Here is a 16,727-nt window from a genome sequence, read left to right as displayed (position 1 = left end):
ATTAAAAAAAACAAAAAAACATTCACACCAACATATACTCCTGAGAAGATGATTACAAAATGAAGTCAATTATATAGATTTATTAGAACATTCTTCCTTACTTTTTGTACCCCTCAGTTTTATGGTTTTAGAGCAGTGACCTTTGAAACTTAAGAGATAACACCAGGTTTGCTTTTATTTGCTGGCAGCTGATAAAATTATTTATTATGGTGACAGTCAAAGACAATGAAGCCTGCAGAGTAAAGTTCGGTAAGGTTTTAGTTTGTCTCACTGAATAGGTTGACTATATCCTGCAAATACTCAAATGATAAGAAGGTACAAGACACAAAATACATATGTAGCTTCCAAATCATTAAGAAATTTATATTTATTTACAAGACTTTAGCAACTTATTTACAAACTGTTAAAATTGTTCCTTTTATTTTTTTTAAAAAAAGTATACAACTAATAAATACACAAGAACATATTTACAACAGCAAATTAAAAGCTCTGAATTGATTATAAAATAATTAATTACACATGTTGAACAATGATATGTAATGCAAACCTGTTTTCTAGGTTTTAGCTTCAGAAACACCCAAGTGGGTATTTTAAAATGACTAAAGGAACAGAAAAGGCAAGTTTTAAAGTCTTGGCAAAATGGCACAACTTTCAGCTCGGTTTGAAACCAAAGTCTTAACCTATCCCACGGGTTGGAAGAGAAAATGTCCAGATCAAAAGTGCCGAGAGAGCTGATTGAATGGAACATTTTTTCATGTAAAAAAAAACATTTTCAAGTGGTGCTTTAAAGACCTGTTTCAGATCTGTCATCAAAAGGCTCAGCTTCAGAGTTAAGCATAGAATGGACAAACTTTCTGCTTTGTTGGCCACTTTCCTTTGTAACTCAGTGAATTAGTCTCTTCCTGCTGTAGGTCTTTCCTGTGTTTGAGCGCTTCTTTGGTTGGCTGAAGGGAGACAGGTCCACTCCATCAATTTCTGTCCTCTCTGATGCAGCTTCTTCTGAAAACATTATGGAAAGAATACAGTTTGCCATATATTTTAGGAAAAGAGATGTTTTATGAGTTATGACACAATGCTTTTCTGGTCAGTCCCACTTTAAATCAAATTAGGTTGCCTGTGGCTCATGAACTAAAATCCTTGAAAAGAATGAGCCGATAAAATCCTACTGAAAAGACAACAGAAGAGCCTTTACGGCATATTGAAAATGTGAGAGTAATGAAAATAGATGGTGCCTTGAACAATAAATACAAAAAACAAAAAGGTTTTATAACAATGTACAACTTACCTCTAAAATTTGGTGTTCTCTTACTGGCAGAACCTGTTTTGCCCTTGAACAACAATGGGGACTGGGTAAGGGCCAAAATACCACTGGCAGACACTGGCTTTCGCACCTTTGAGCTGGGAGGAGTCACTGCTGCAGAAAATGGCAAAATCAGACACTTTGTGATGGATTTCATGCAATCATTTAAAAAACAAAACAGTGTGATCACTAAATTCTCTGTAATAAATAAGCAATGAAAAGAGTAAATATTCTAATTGAAATACTGAAGCTCAGGCTCATAAATCAAATGAAAGACCTTTTAAATCGCTGAAATTTGTTTATCCAATAAAACCACTAAATTACTCACTAAATAAATCATTAAATTAAACTATAAATCAGTTGCAACTCTCCATGCATAATCTCAAAAATTTAGAACACAAAACTTATATATTTAAAGCATACAATACAAAAATAAACCATGGCTTACCTGATATGCCATCTTCATTTTGAGATGCCCAGCCGGTTTCGTTTTCAGCCCTGTGAGAGTCCGTGCACTCAGCCAGCTTTTCCATCCAGTACAACTCTTCCAGTGGAGAAAGAGGAGACACATCTGATCCAACTGGAGGGGATTGTTTGGAAGTCAGAGCTAATGATTTAGCTTTGTTGTCCAAAGGCTCATCAGTATCCTCAATGTCCCGCAACCTACTAACTCCAAGTTCAGCCTCCTCCAGGAGCTCCTCAAGCTGAGGCTCCCCCTTCAGGCCACGATCTTTGCCTCCTAACACACTAATCTGAGCTCTTTTCCTGCGAGGCCAGCTGTTAAGGTTTTCTGGGGTCACTTTACCAGCACTTTGAGGTGAAGGAGTCAGGGGGACAGTCTCTGCAGTTACTGGTGACAAGGCAGGATGGTGCGTAGGTGTGTAAGACTGGCAGATGTAAGTCTGGACGCTTCCACCTTTCCCGGGTGTGCCCTTGGCTGGGGTTACATGAGCACAGACAGATGGTGACATGCATCCGGGATCTCGGTATTTGGAAAATAAGGCCAAGGGGCTTTCAAACTGAGGTTTCACACCTACTACAGGGCTTTGCGCTCCTGATCGAGGACTTCCATCTGAGACAAACTCTCCTGCATTCGTGGAATCTGTGCGTTTAATTTTTAGCTTGGGAAGTCCTGATTTTTGCATTTCCAGTTCTACTTGGTAGGTAAGAGGATTTGGCGTACTTGCGCCCTTTTGGCGGCCATGTCTTGCTGAGCCTCTAGGGGTTGAAAATCGAGGTGAATCATTTCCGTATCCTAAACGAGCAGCAGCCTCCCTCTGCTGCCGATCAGGTGTCTGACGGAAGCCGTAACTCCGGCTTGGTGTGTTATGGGATGGGACACGTGGTTTAGCAGAGACAGTGTTTGACACAAAGTCTTCACTTGACAGTGAAGGCTTCCGTGTAAAGCTAATGTTCATCTTGAGACCTCCGCTAAACTCTGTTTTTACAATGGCTGCATCAACTATGTCAATGCTATCATCATCTGTGGTTCCAGAGGTACCATGAGAAGATTGCTGAGAATCGGTATGAGAACTAGCGTCACTTGCAGTGGACTGCGAGGCCTTAGTCTGCGCCTCTTCCTTTGGGTCTGACTGCAAACTCTCATTAGACTGGGACCTTAACACACGTGTAGTTGTTTTACCCCCTTGACCAGACTTTCTTCTTGTTAAGAGCTTTGGTGGAGACTTTGCTGAGGCATCTGAGCTATCTGAAAGAGTGGCATCTAAAAGTGGTGAAACTTCAGGATTATATGGTGAAGCAGTGTTTGAACTTTTACCTGGAGTTCGCCCAGAACGAGTAACCATTTGGTGAGTTGGACTAGGCGTTTTATTTTGACTTGTAGTGTCCGGGTGAGTGGAAAGGTGGTGTTCTGGTGGGGGTGTGGTTTTAGCTTGAGGTTCAACCAGAACAGCATCACCTTTTCCTGGTGTTTTAAAACTGGAGTGAGGTTTTACAGAAGACTCTCGATTTTGTTCTGGAGTCAAACAGCTACTATGCACATTTTCTGATACTCTTACTAGGTGTACCTGACACGTCTTTTCTGGGGTCTTGAAAATGTCTCTTTTAGTGTTTGTGCTTTTGACAGGACTGCTGAACTTACTGGATGTCACCAGTCTCAGAGAACTGTGAGATGTAATACTCGGTGACTGTGGCACTTTAAAATTAGCACTCTTCTCCACTATCCTACATTTCTGTGGAGAGGGAGACCACGTGACACTCTTCCTGGGAGTCCTGGAAATTGGGCTGTGGATCAGATGTAAATCAGTAGAGGTGCATCCTTCAATCAAAGCCTTGACTGGAGTCCTGAGAATACCCTTCAGAGGGCTCCTTATGGGGTTTTGCTTTGTAGGTGTCTCTGGAACAAAAGGCTTTTTGGCTGGAGATCTGAAAGGAGTGCCCCTCAGAGACATACCAAGTCCACTAGTGCTAGCTACCTCAGGACTCTCTGCAAGTGACAAAACATGTGTACTGGTGGAAGGTGGGGTCTTGGGGGATTTAGGGGTCTGAGGAGTCCTAGGTGTTTTTGGAGTCGTGTTTGCAATACTGGCCCTCCCTCGTTTGTTGGGTGATTTTGCGGTTTTGTCTGGAGTCTAAAAAGATAAAAAATACGTTTTAGAATTTGCTCTCAGATCACATGAACACACTTGAAAAAAGCTGATCTTTAGTAATCATCTCAAATTGCAGCACATTAGGATGACACACTGATTATTAAATTGAGAAGTTACCTCAAAGACGCTTGAGTCTGTGGATAACCGTGACCTGCTGGGCCTGGTTGCACCTGACTGGTTAGAATGACTGGGAGACTCAGCAGCTCCAAAAAGAAGACGCATGGGAGACCGAACTGTTTTTACATTAACCCCACATATTTTGCCATCACTCAGACTAAGCTGGGATGCAGAGAGAGCCTGGTCCAGGTTGCGGGAACGAGGCTGAGAACTTGAATAGAAAGTGCTTGAGTGTCTCCGAGCGAACTTCTTTATTCTTGGGCTCCTTCTTAGATCTAACACAGAACCAAAGGACAATGATGTATTGAGTTTATGGTCTATATGGAAAGTGTGAGTTGTGTAAAATTACAATCTTACGAAAATATCCAAAGCAGCAAAACGATACAAAACAGACTGTCTAATTGATACACACAAAATTATTGTGGATCTTTGAAGTTATTTCTGTTAAATTAAATATTCAAATATATATGTAAATATTTTTTACTCAGAATTCCTGCTGTCTTTAATCAAGAAAAGAACCAGGTATAAAGAAAAAGCACAAGGTGAAATTGTATATATAAAACTGACTTAGTTTACATACATATACAATTATAAATCATGCATTTGTGTAAATGTTATTTAAGTAGAAAAACAAAACAACAACAACAACTTGGTATTAGCAAAATACCTTCTGAAGGTTTCACTGGTGATTCTTCCACAATGCACTCCTCAGTTAGGACAGGTTTTCTTCACAAAAAATAAATAACCTGAGTTACTACGTACTTCAGGTCTGATTAAATTTAAAATAAAGGTATGGCAAGTAAAAATATTAATTGCATTAACAGAAACATACCTTCCAATTTTCTGCCTGTGTAGTAGACGACTAGACACTTGCTTGTGGAGGGGAGTCTCACACACTTTTTTGGTAAGAAGCCTGTGCCTCTCTGAACACAAAAAAATATTTGGAAAACATTAAAGTAGTTTAAAAATAGGAATAACTGTGACAGGAAGTCATGGACAATTATTACATTACGTATTTAAATTAATCTATAACAGTGCATTCTTCTACCTTCAGGTTCATGGGATCGCTTGCGTTTCACTCCTTCCACAGCAGACACAGAGCAGCTCCTTTGTAGCTTGGCTTTCTTTGAAGGGGAAACAATCTCTTGGTTGAAGAGGTTTCTTCTAACCTTGGTCACCTCTGAGAATTAGCACAATCTAGGTGTTTAACACTCATCTTTTTTTTTTTTTAATGTCAAGAGGTATTAGTGTGCATGAAACAATACATGTAACCAGGCTAATTTACACCAAGGAGCCCTGCTCTCAAAAACTGATCTAGATTTAACACTGTCTGTGGAGCTGGATTTAAGAAATAAGTGCATAAAGTTAAAGTTTTTAGAACATGTTTAATACCATATTGTGTCTGTACTCAATGTGATGCCACTGGGTTGGTTGGTTAACATGTGATCTGGGAATAGTTTTGAGGGTGGAATAGGCAAGTTATACGTGATCAAGAAAGATGTACCGGTAACAAAAGGACATACCTTGTGTTTCCTGTTTTGCGGGATGTGATTCCTCAACCGGTTTATCCAAAGATACACGACCCTTTGATTTCGACTAAAAAAAAGAAAAAAAAAAGAAGCAGAAATCAGGTGGATGAGATAAAGAAAATTATGAGCAAATTACACCACCATTGTTTATAGTGGGTGGCTATCTTCACCAAAAATACAGTTTAACAAATCAGACAGTCCAAGTAACATCCACAACATTTCTCTCAATGGCCATAAGGCTGGGTGATAAAATGATAAAGATAGTTTTCCTCAATTGAAATACAAGACGTGGTCAATATAAAGTGGAGAGAACTCGACACGAAACACGACAATCCAGTGTCTTAAACAGCAGTGCGCCAAACCATTCATGTGGCTAGAATGCAATTAATCATGTCGTGTTGGTGGACAAAGCATAGGTGGAAACAGCAGCACATGTGCTTGGGGTACTGCAGCTAAAAACAGCTGTACATTAGGAGTGTGAGCGAGATAAAAGAATAACTGACAACAAAAAACCCTAATGAAAACTCGACCATGAGCGAACATGACACCCAAAAGGACATACCATAATGCTCAAAAGATGAGGACTTTGTTCAAGAAAAGGCTCAGATTAATTCAGCATTGTGAATTTTTTTTTTTTTTTAATTTTGGCTATTTAAAGCCCAACAAAGAAGCAGAGTAGCACACACTGCTAACTGCATGAAAAGCATGTTTTCACAAAGGCATGGATTAAAATGAATCAAAAAATTATTGGGATTTTTTTCTATTTCAGACAGGTCAACTCTGCAATTAGAGAGGTTCAGACAGTTGGTTCAGAAAGTTGATCAAGGTTTTATATTAAGTAGAGACAGCAGAAGTGTTTATCTTACAGCTCTTGTAGCCTTTTTGGGGATCTCTATTTGCCGAAGACTCTGTGATGATTCTGTCATGCTGCGATGGCGAGTCAGCATCCCACTCCTAACAAACAAACAAAAACAAAACCCCCATTACATTCTGTGCATACTTCTGGGCACTTTAAAAATACTTGATTATGATTCCAGTCCAGTGAAATGAAAACAAAATATTTCACTCAAATGCCACTTCTTATTGTAGCATCTAAGATTATTTGTAATTTAAAGTCCTCCCAGATTGTCTATAATAGAAGAGTCTTTTAAACATCCTCCTCACCTCTTTTTGTTGCCTGAGCGGTTCCGCAGGTCCTGTAGTCCATCTTTGTCATCTGAAACCAGGCACTGTGCAGACAGGGGAAGTGAAGAGGCTGAAGGAGAAATGCTGTCCTTGACTACCGAGTCATCACTGAAGAAGTCTGGAGGCAAGACTGCCAGCAAAACTTCAGGGAGCTGTGTGCCCAGACTGTGGTAGATTTCTGCAAGCACTCTGGGGATTGCGGTCAGGAACCTGCCACAATCCAAAAACACTATTGTTAGATTCTTACAACTGCAAGTGAGAAACTGGCTCATTTGAAATCATACAAAAAACAAACAAATCCCAAAACAAAACATGTTTTGTGTGATGCAGTAAGCCAACCTTGGCTTAGCTTTTTTTGCGTAAAAGTATAATCATTAAATATCCCTACAAAATTACAGAAATTCAATTCATCTGAGGCACTTTTATTTATGACTTTATTCTTGACTTGAACAAAAGTTATTTAATGCTGCTTTGTCTTTCAGCAGGAAAAATAGTTGTATTGCTTATTTTGAAAATACAATAAAAAAAATTATTTCTGAAGCCTTACCCTGGCATGACTTCATCTTGAAGGAACCTCGTTAGGAAAACTGGGTCTCTGGTCAGGGAGATTATTCGAAGCATTTCAGCCACCTGAAGCACAGGGATTGTATTTTACATGAATTAAAGTTAAATTTCACTCAATTTAAAGTGACTGACAAAAAGTGTATCAAAAGACAGAACATTTCAATATAACTGGAAATACTGTTTTATATTCAGATTACTGCCACAATTAATGGCACATACTGTGTCAGTCCAATAGCTCGAACAATAGTCACCTTTAAATAAAGAGCTTTTTTTAAAATCATCATGATGGTAGAAGGTATTGCTCTGCTTGAAAAAAAATCATATACATTGTAGTCACAGCCTTTTCCATGTTTGTATTAATTACAAAGGAGACCTCACTGCATAAAAGTCTAAGCCATGATCATCTTACCTCCTCTGCCATCTGACCAACATCCAGTGAGTCTGACTGCTCTGTGGAGAAAAGTCTGCACAGCTCCAGCCTTAGCACCACTTGCAGCTGGCACCTAGAATAAACAGACTGTGTTACTGACAGCTAAATATTAATGACTTGAACAGAAACTTTATTATTCAGACAGATGGAGACACAGGTTGTCCCCAAGGTAAAACTTGGAAACCACTCACTCCCTGACTTTACTATCAACATCAGCAGCCGTTCCATAGAGTTGTCTGATTGACTTGCTGGTCTTGAGGAGATGCTGTTGAACAAGGAAGGAGGTCTTTGCCTAAAAAGAAAACATAGAACTTCATAATCACAGTTCAGATCCCCCACTGGCCTAGTTTATGCATTATATTTCCATGATATTTCAAAGATTCTTCCATCTTCTATCAGCATTTTGCATTCTTCGACCTAAAGTGAACATCTTGCATATTGTAATGAAGTTTTCATCAGGTGATTTAACCAAAATATAGCATTTATTTTACTGAAATCAAAATGTAAGTTTTTCTGTATCTATTATTCATTTAGAAGCATCGTCTGTCTCACCTCCCAATCTGATTCTGCTGCAAGGAAGGCCTTTACAGAAGAAACAAGCTGCTGAACACCCATAAAGACAGACTCCTCTCTCTCTGCCATAAACTTCTCATAACTGGACTTCAGATGGGACAGCAGTTCTGACTCACTCTTAAAACCTAGGAGAAGGGAGAAGATACATTACTTGACTATTCGAAGTAAGAAAAAAAATCATTATAAAGTGTTTCATAATAAGACTAAAAAGAAAAATGAAAAATCGGTTCAAATTAAAAGCCAAAAATCAGTTCTTAAGTCATTACGGAGGGAGTTAAAAAATTTAGGAACTCCAATCTCAAAAGCACAATCTCTTCATCTGGTAAAGATATAAGAACTTTTCATTTGTGCATATTTAATCTATTGGTGCACTAGGAGCAAAGTGGGATTCAGTGTCTCCCTCAAGGACAAAGATACTTATTATAAGATGACTTATTTTCCTGAAATGAAGCAAATACTACAAGCAGTATTGGGCCTTGGATGAGGAAAACCAGTGATCAGACATAATCAAGAAACACTCACTAAAAAGTTCTGTCTCAGAGAGCTCCAATATACAGTGACCTACAGTTTAAAAAACTACTGAGATCTAATAGTCTCAATAAAAAATATTATCGCATCACCCGGAAAATGATGCTAGCTTAGGTTTTATCTTAAAAATAAAAGAGAAATAGTATTTTCATAACAGGCTGCACAAAGCTTTGTAACACAAGCAAGTAGGTAGTAAAGTAAGTAGTTCAACTGAAATTTTGGGAAATGTATACATTTTCTTTCTTGCAGAGACAATTTCATACAACAAACTCAATAAAAGTGAACATTGGAGTCGAAGAGTATAGTAAGGTTTAACAGAAAAGGTGCACGTACTGATCACATTTGCTACTCCAGGTTTGTTCCTGTCACTTGACCGTCTCTTCCCTGTTCTGTCTGCTTCCCTACCCTCAGTTCCAAGCTGCTCAGACTCAGCCTGGTTCTTTTGGGCTTTTACATTCAAGCGTGCCACATTTAGCATCTGCAAGGAACGACTCATGGTCTTCATCTTCTGTTTTACTGGTGTGCGGTGGGTGCCACCTATAGATATCGACAAGAAATTATTTAGGAAAAAAAAAATCTGACGTTCATGACTATGTATGAGAAAAACATTAAAATGATATTAGTGTTTTGGATAATCTTAAAATTAGAGTTTTATGATTATCCACAGTTTGTGATCTTCACAAAAAAAGGGGAAAAAATTAAGATATTCGCTTACATTTCTTTCCCCTCTTTTCTGAGTCCTGGGATGATTGGTATATTTCAGCCAGACCACTAAGGAGTTCCTGCTGCAGTGCAGGTAAGTTCTCATCTTCTCTCTCCTCCGGTACTGCATGTAGCAACCTGTTCAACAGTGTGAGGAGGACATTATAACCAAAGGCTTATAGGCTTTTTATTATTCTATGTTGAAATATTATACAAAAGCTACACTATTTAATAACTTGATACATAGATAAGCTTTTCAAAAGCGCTATAACAGAAAATATGAGATTTTTGAGTTCTTGTACCTCATGGACTCCATTAAATGAGAGCTCACTCCAGAATAGTCTGACTGAGAGAACCAAGTCTCCAACATGTTTGGTGCTGGTGGACTGTGGCTGAATTCCTGCTGAGCCCACTCAGGAATGGGATTCTCCTTTAACTGGTCTTAGAAATAAACAATCACAACAATGTCAACAACCTAAAAATGCAGATACTGAAAATAACATTTCCAATATTTGACAGATAAGATAAACAAGATTAAAATTAGATTGATATAGAACTTGATTTTGATCTTTTCTTAAAAATATTATTAGTTTAAAAGTATTAAGATTGTCAATTGTACACCCATTAACCCATAATGATGAAATTAATGGATTGTGGATTTACTTTCTTTTTGCATTTATTAATACATTTACAGACAGTTTCAAAAATATATATTTAAAAGATATTTTACAGTTAAAACATCATGTAATACTCTCTTGAAAAAACACTAAATAAATGAGTGGACATGATATCAAACAGCCTTGATCCTATTCCTACCATTAACACTATCACCATCCTGCTTCATGATGTCATACACTACTCCCAGAACACTGTTCACAATGTCTGGAAGGTCAGCAGAGGTTTCAGACAAGGCAGGGGTAATGACTTCAGTGGTCAGTCGCTGGTTAGACTGCGCAATTACAGGCTGGAGAATGGAGAGCAGAGCTGTAGAGTATGATAGTGGAGAGAGCACAGCCGAGCACAGAAGCCCATTGTCATTCACCTCAGCAAGCTGGGGTAACAAGAAGACCGAGAGAGAAAAACAAAAAAGAAGAAGAAAATAAGCAGATCAATAAATGCATACAGTACAGTATAGAGTATAAGACAGTACAAGATGAAGATTCAGCTTTTTACAATTGCACATGGACAACATTTTCAATAACAACAATTCTAAGCTTTCTGATCAGCTTCTGATCAGGTTTATCATGTGGCAACCTCAATGCAAAACATATGTCTTTTGGAAATCAGACACATTCTACCTGCATAGTGAAATGCAGTGGGCAACAGTAGATCTTAAGGGAACTTATTGGCAGCTTAATATTACCTGGTTATTTATTGTGACCAAGTACATATATTTTGTATTAATTCATTAAACAAAGCATAGGTTCGGGTCCTTTTATACACATACATGTGTTCACAAGCAGGTCAGCATGCAAAGTCTTGCTACAGCCACAAAAACAATCTCATTCTGTGGAAACCACAGATTTTGCAATGCAAAAATGACAGTCCAAACCTATCCATCTAAACCAACCTTTACTCAAAAGCTCTGAAAGGCTGAATCTGGATTATAGTGTTGGTGTTTTCATCTGCACAACTTTACACAATCAGAATCAGCACGGCCAAAAAAAAAAAAAAACTGAGAAATTTTTTTTTTTTACAAATTGTGTAAAACAGAACCATTGTGTTTCGAGTCTCACCACGTGCAGAGCATGAGTAGATAGATCCATTAAGAGATGCTGGAATGCACCAGCTCCCTGGTCACCACTACTGGAACCATGAATCACCCACGACTCTGTGGAGGTCTGCATCAGTGATGAAGCATCCCAGCCTTTCAGAACTTCTTTTAAGGACATTTTGACAGATTCTGGGAGAAGCTTCTGTCTTCGAGTCACTGGCTCCATCATGACACCACAGCTCTGTGTCACTTCACCTGGTTTAGTGAAAATTATCACAAGTGAATTTTTGCAGGCTATTCTCAGCTTTGAAATTAAGCATGTTAAAGATAAACTCCTTTTAGCTCACATCAGTTGCCACATTATTTACTGCATGTTAATACGCCGTTAAAATAATTAATTGCTTGTTTTGCCGTAAGAATTGCAACTACTTTTCCATCATCTGGATGTAGATATGCTTACACCCAATGTTTAATTCAAGCACAAAAACATTGTGCTTCTGCACAGAGGGATATTTGGTAATAATCATGAATGCTTTTAGTTTGTTGAAGAGATCTCCTCTGGCTACTAACCTTGCTGCCACTGCAGGACACCTCCTATAACAGGAAAAGCCAGGCGGTAGTGTTGTTCAGAAGACAACAGGTATCCAATGCTGGACTTGAATGCAAAAGACTCCCTCATGAATCCTGAGTTGGGCTGTTGAGCGCTACAAAGGTTCAGCAGTGCAACCACAGGGATTATTCTGCCATCCATCTGAGCTAGGACCTCAGACAGCTTGTCACAGCCAAAATAGTCCTCACACCTCATAACCTGCAATAACACACATAGTTACAGACAGGTATCAAAGCAGATGTTCAATTAATGAATAATTAAGCCCGATAAACAATTTAATAGTAACACTGCATCCTAAGCATAAACTTTTTTCATTCCCATCCATGTCATGTGCTCATATGCATTAGTCAATGAAGTTGTGGTCACAGCACTTAAGCATCAGACTAACTTTACAGAATAGGAGTGAGTAGAAACAGAATAACTAATCTCAAAACCACTAACATCACAACAAACAAAGCTGTTTCTGTGGAGTTTGGATCACAATCTGTCTAAAGGTGCAGTGATGGCATTTTCCATGATGGAAAAAAAAATGTCTATGTGTGATAAGTTCACTCAGAAAAAGATATATATATATATAAAGAGAAAAGACAGAAGAGGAAGATGAGACATTATTTTAAAATAGAAGAACTGCTAACCAAGTAATATTTGATCAGCTGAAAATGTAAATCTCATGGGCTATGTTATAACTCAAATAGTTGTTTTGTTAAATCAGACATTGGAGGTGTGCAAAATTATGTAAGTGAGTGAATTGGTGTTGTGAATATCCTTGTGTGGGTATAATTTTTTTATGAAAATTCTAGGGACTTTGGTACATGCTGAACCAGTCAGTTTGCAGTACTGTGCTACACTTTACAGTAATGTACTACATTAGACTGGTGAAGAGCAGACACTACTAGGTTAGATCCATGGTATTAATCATCAGTTTAAATTTAGGTTGATGATAGTTAAGATAATTGAACATTTATGCTAGCTTTATATATGTTGATTAATTGATTATATAGTATTCTGTAGTTCAAAATACTTCGTAAAATTGCATTTTCTACTACATAAATTGCTTGCAAGGGATCTTTTTGTAGAATTATTATCAAGTAGATTGTTTTCTGGTATCAAAAGTACTACTAACATAAAATCATATAGTCTGCACTATGAGCCCTGAAATTTATTGTTAGTATGTCTAACTTGTAGATTATAACATTTACATTATTGTTATTAAACTTGAGGTATGACATCTGTATACTCAAAACATTGTCACTTTGCTGGTAGCAGTGTATTAACTGTGGCAACTATTGTCAGATGCGGATACTGGACAGTGGTTTGGTTATGCTCTTTTGAACACTACTGTACTCACCTGGACGTGTGATCTACAGTCAATCCAGTGGAGGACAACTTGTCTCTGAACCAGCATATCCTGAAGTCCTTTGGCTATAACGTGGTCTGTCACATCTGTAGGAAGGCTATTGTCTCTCAAAGACAGGTAGTCCACGAGCTGCGCCCTTGAAAGTGGACACTGCGAGACAATAAACACCACATTCCTCTCGTTAGTTAAAATGTCATCTTCATGAGACACACTGGGTCTTCCTCCACGACTCGACTTCCTGGGCCTTAAGGACAGTTTAGTAGGAGACGTGATGTCTGGTCTGTCCCACTGGAAGTCCAATAGGGTTTCTTTAAGTGCATTTTGAACCGAAACCGAGTGATTTGATCGTTGTTTCTGTTGAGATGGGCACGCTTTCTCCTTCACATCAAATTTGGCTTCAAACTCTTTCTCAAAGTCCTCAAATATTTTGTGCCGAAGCTCCTTGAAATCAGATACTCTTGATATGAGACTGGCGTTGCGGGCAGTCTTGGAGTCAAAGAACTTGTAACCCCATCGCACTTTCTCAAATCCATATTTGTAGCCGAAATGTAAGAGAATGTTTAATATTCCTCGTTTCACGAAATGACCCCTGACATCCATTTGATCGCCCGAATCGTGATCTCCATAATCCACATCGATAACAAAAACCAAATTATGTAAAGCCATACCGTGAACTGCAGACGCAGAGTGCCCACAGATCCCCAAATTCAGCGATAGGCAGTATTAATCAAATGTAATAAATGCAGACGTCAACGACCTTAACTAAAGGAAGTTGACGTTAACTAACATTATGTTTCTGTGCTAACCTCATTCCGCTAGCTAACTATGATAACGCTTGCTGAAACGACTCACATTAATGTTAAGTAAAAATCAGCTTCAGTATGCCATACAAGTTTATCGCTCGGATAAGGCATAAAAGCAACACACTTATCGTATTTACAGGTTTTTAAAAGTGCTTAAAGTATCAATATAGTGTAACCCGCAAACCCAAACTCCATATTCGCCATTTTCTCGTAGCCCCTTAACCGTTCGCGCTCCTTGAATGAAACGCCTCCCCTGAATTTTGATTGGTTAAGCCTACGACAACACAATTGTCATTGGTCCAAAGTGAAGCTTAAAACGCGTCAAAAGTCTCATTTAACTATTCATTGGTCAATATTTTCCATCACTCACATCTGAACTGTACTTCATGAAGTGTGACGCAAGAAAAGGCAGGAATAAATGATTGACAGGCGACGCTTGTATTTAACTTTTAAACCTGCTCCTGCTAACGCGTCACAAATCTCCAAGGATGCATCAGGGAAATTCAATACTTGAACTGGCTCTCTATAAACACAGGCACAGTGCAAACGTTAACAGCTCTGTCTTTTTATCAAAACTGTTGTATACAGAAACAAAGTTCAACCGAAGCATACCAACAATGTAGCTTGCCATCACCAGTGTGTGAATGGGTGCGTGAATGGGTGGATGACTGAATGTGTAAAGCGCTTTGGGGTCCTAGTAAAGCGCTATACAAATACAGGCCATTTACCATGTGCTTTCATACACATACATCTACTACTACTACTAATAATAATCACATGAATAATCACATAAAACTCATCCACATATGACTGTTACAACCCATCATATCTACAACAAGAACAAATCAAGAAAAGTTAATCAAACTAACCCGTTATCATTATCATTATGATCGTATTTGCATTATGATCATTACGATCATACAATCAAACTTAATTCATATATTGCCAAAAAGGACTCCAGGACTCTTCATATTGACATTTACAGTTAGCCTAATATTGAATGGTCTTAATATGAATAACTAAAATAAAAATAATGCAATCCTTTCCTACATGTTGGATGTAATAGAAGGTTTTAAAAAAGTTTTTGAGAAGAATTCCCAAGAATAGAATTTTAAATTTCTTCATTACAAATAATTTATTTAAAACTGTCAGTTTATTATTCAAATGCTAAATTCCATTGTATTCTGGATTATAATTACAATGTAACAGGACTATGGCAGGAAATCAGAATGTCATGGTAACCAGTGTTGCTTATATTGTAAACTGAATCAGCCACTACTACAAAGTAGTCAGTAGATGGAAAGATACCAAATGTAATACACAGCAGAGTAATTAGGTAAGATACACTTTTCCTGCGATTTTACACATTTATTTCTTATAATTTAAGAGATGTGCTAAAATTTTCTCTCTTTTTTGCTCTCTTTTTTTAAGGAAAAAGAGAGCAAGAGTTGGCCTGGTAATGCTATCTATCTATCTATCTATCTATCTATCTATCTATCTATCTATCTATCTATCTATCTATCTATCTATCTATCTATGTTCTATGTGTCTTTGTTTTTCAGACAACAGATTTAAGGGAAAAGGACACTGGGTGAAGTGATATGTGGGTCACCTTCTGCGTTGCATCAGTAATCAGCTCTTTTCAGCAGCAGGGGGAGATGAAGAGCTTAGAAATGAAGCTTTGAAATAGAGGGAGAATAATGCCTTGGACCCTGCTTTCTTTGTACCTTTTCTGTGACTGCCTCCTTCCTAAGTCATGAGACAAGATGAATGCAGCTGCTTTAATAAAATGCAAGTCCAGAAGCGACATGTGGTGCCCTGCTTCTATTCCTTTACATTTTGGATGTAAATATTACATATAAATATTCTGCTATGTACATTTTCTAAAGCTACCTATGTGTAAGTTAATGAAAACTCCAACTGTAACATTAAAATCTTGAATACATTTATAAATCCTCAAATGCCAGTAAAATGTATATCATTCTGAACATGGCATTTTGACACAATGACTTCTGTTTTTTTTAGGTGCAAAACTGTGTAAAAGTCTTGAGGCCCCATTTCTCTATATTTTGCGTGTACTGAAAGTGGCAAATAGCTGGGGAGATTTCTTGAATGTGAGTCAATATTTTGTATTACCATCTTTATTCTTCAAAACTTCTTTAGGTTGTAAATTAGATGCTTTCCAGATGCTACTTGTCACGGTTCTGGATCAGTTTGACCCAGCTCTTTCTGTTTCTTGGGTTTTGGTGTTTTTTCTGAATTATGATTTATGTTCTGATTATTTAGTGAGACTGTTTTGATTATTGATATTATTGCAGATTTAGTGTAGTGTTAAGTCTGCGTCTTTGTGATCTGTTTCATGTTTCCAGTTTTATTTTGATAGTCCCAATCTGTTGTCAGTGTGTTCAGTTTTACTGCTCCCCTGTCTCGTTAGTCTAATTTCTTCCAGCTGTGTCTCCCTCCTGTTTTCCATTCCCTCACTACGTCCCTGTGTATATTAGCCCTGTGTTTGTCCTTGCTCATTGTTGTGTTGTACCCTCAGATTCTGTGTGTGCGTGGGGGTTTTCCCCGTTCCAGTATTCATTGTTCTATTCATGTTTTGTTCTCTGCCAGCAATGAAGCTGTGGTTTTCTGTTGAAATTTGCCTTCACGAGTCCTGCGTTTGGGTCCTCGCCTCCACCTGCCCGCACACAGAGCCCTGACACT

At 38.1% G+C, this 16,727-nt stretch overlaps 1 protein-coding gene across 3 annotated transcripts; it reads right to left on the bottom strand.

Moving 5' to 3' along the window:
- Nucleotides 1-200: 200 nt before the first annotated feature.
- ticrr (TopBP1-interacting, checkpoint, and replication regulator) lies at nucleotides 201-14,270 on the bottom strand. Of its 3 annotated transcripts, none has more exons than XM_082541068.1 (21): nucleotides 13,210-14,270; nucleotides 11,822-12,059; nucleotides 11,274-11,506; nucleotides 10,354-10,588; nucleotides 9,840-9,978; nucleotides 9,551-9,675; nucleotides 9,169-9,372; nucleotides 8,287-8,432; nucleotides 7,926-8,026; nucleotides 7,714-7,807; nucleotides 7,288-7,370; nucleotides 6,720-6,950; nucleotides 6,422-6,509; nucleotides 5,550-5,622; nucleotides 5,075-5,206; nucleotides 4,859-4,949; nucleotides 4,694-4,752; nucleotides 4,027-4,301; nucleotides 1,749-3,891; nucleotides 1,286-1,414; nucleotides 201-999 (listed from the first exon to the last, which is right to left on the bottom strand). In XM_082541068.1, exons 1-21 carry the CDS (start codon nucleotides 13,882-13,884, stop codon nucleotides 884-886), a joined length of 5,610 nt encoding a protein of 1,869 aa, XP_082397194.1. In that variant the 5' UTR covers nucleotides 13,885-14,270; the 3' UTR covers nucleotides 201-883. The 3 variants fall into 3 exon arrangements, with proteins under 3 accessions (XP_082397194.1, XP_082397196.1, XP_082397195.1); XM_082541070.1 differs by having other exon boundaries at nucleotides 201-996; XM_082541069.1 differs by having other exon boundaries at nucleotides 1,286-1,411.
- Nucleotides 14,271-16,727: the final 2,457 nt, after the last annotated feature.

The sequence above is a fragment of the Aulonocara stuartgranti genome (assembly GCF_965226115.1).
Source record: "Aulonocara stuartgranti genome assembly, chromosome: 7".
Classification (NCBI taxonomy): Eukaryota; Metazoa; Chordata; class Actinopteri; order Cichliformes; family Cichlidae; genus Aulonocara; species Aulonocara stuartgranti.
Note: the sequence above shows the minus strand (reverse complement) of the source record. Positions and strands in the feature narration are given on the sequence as shown.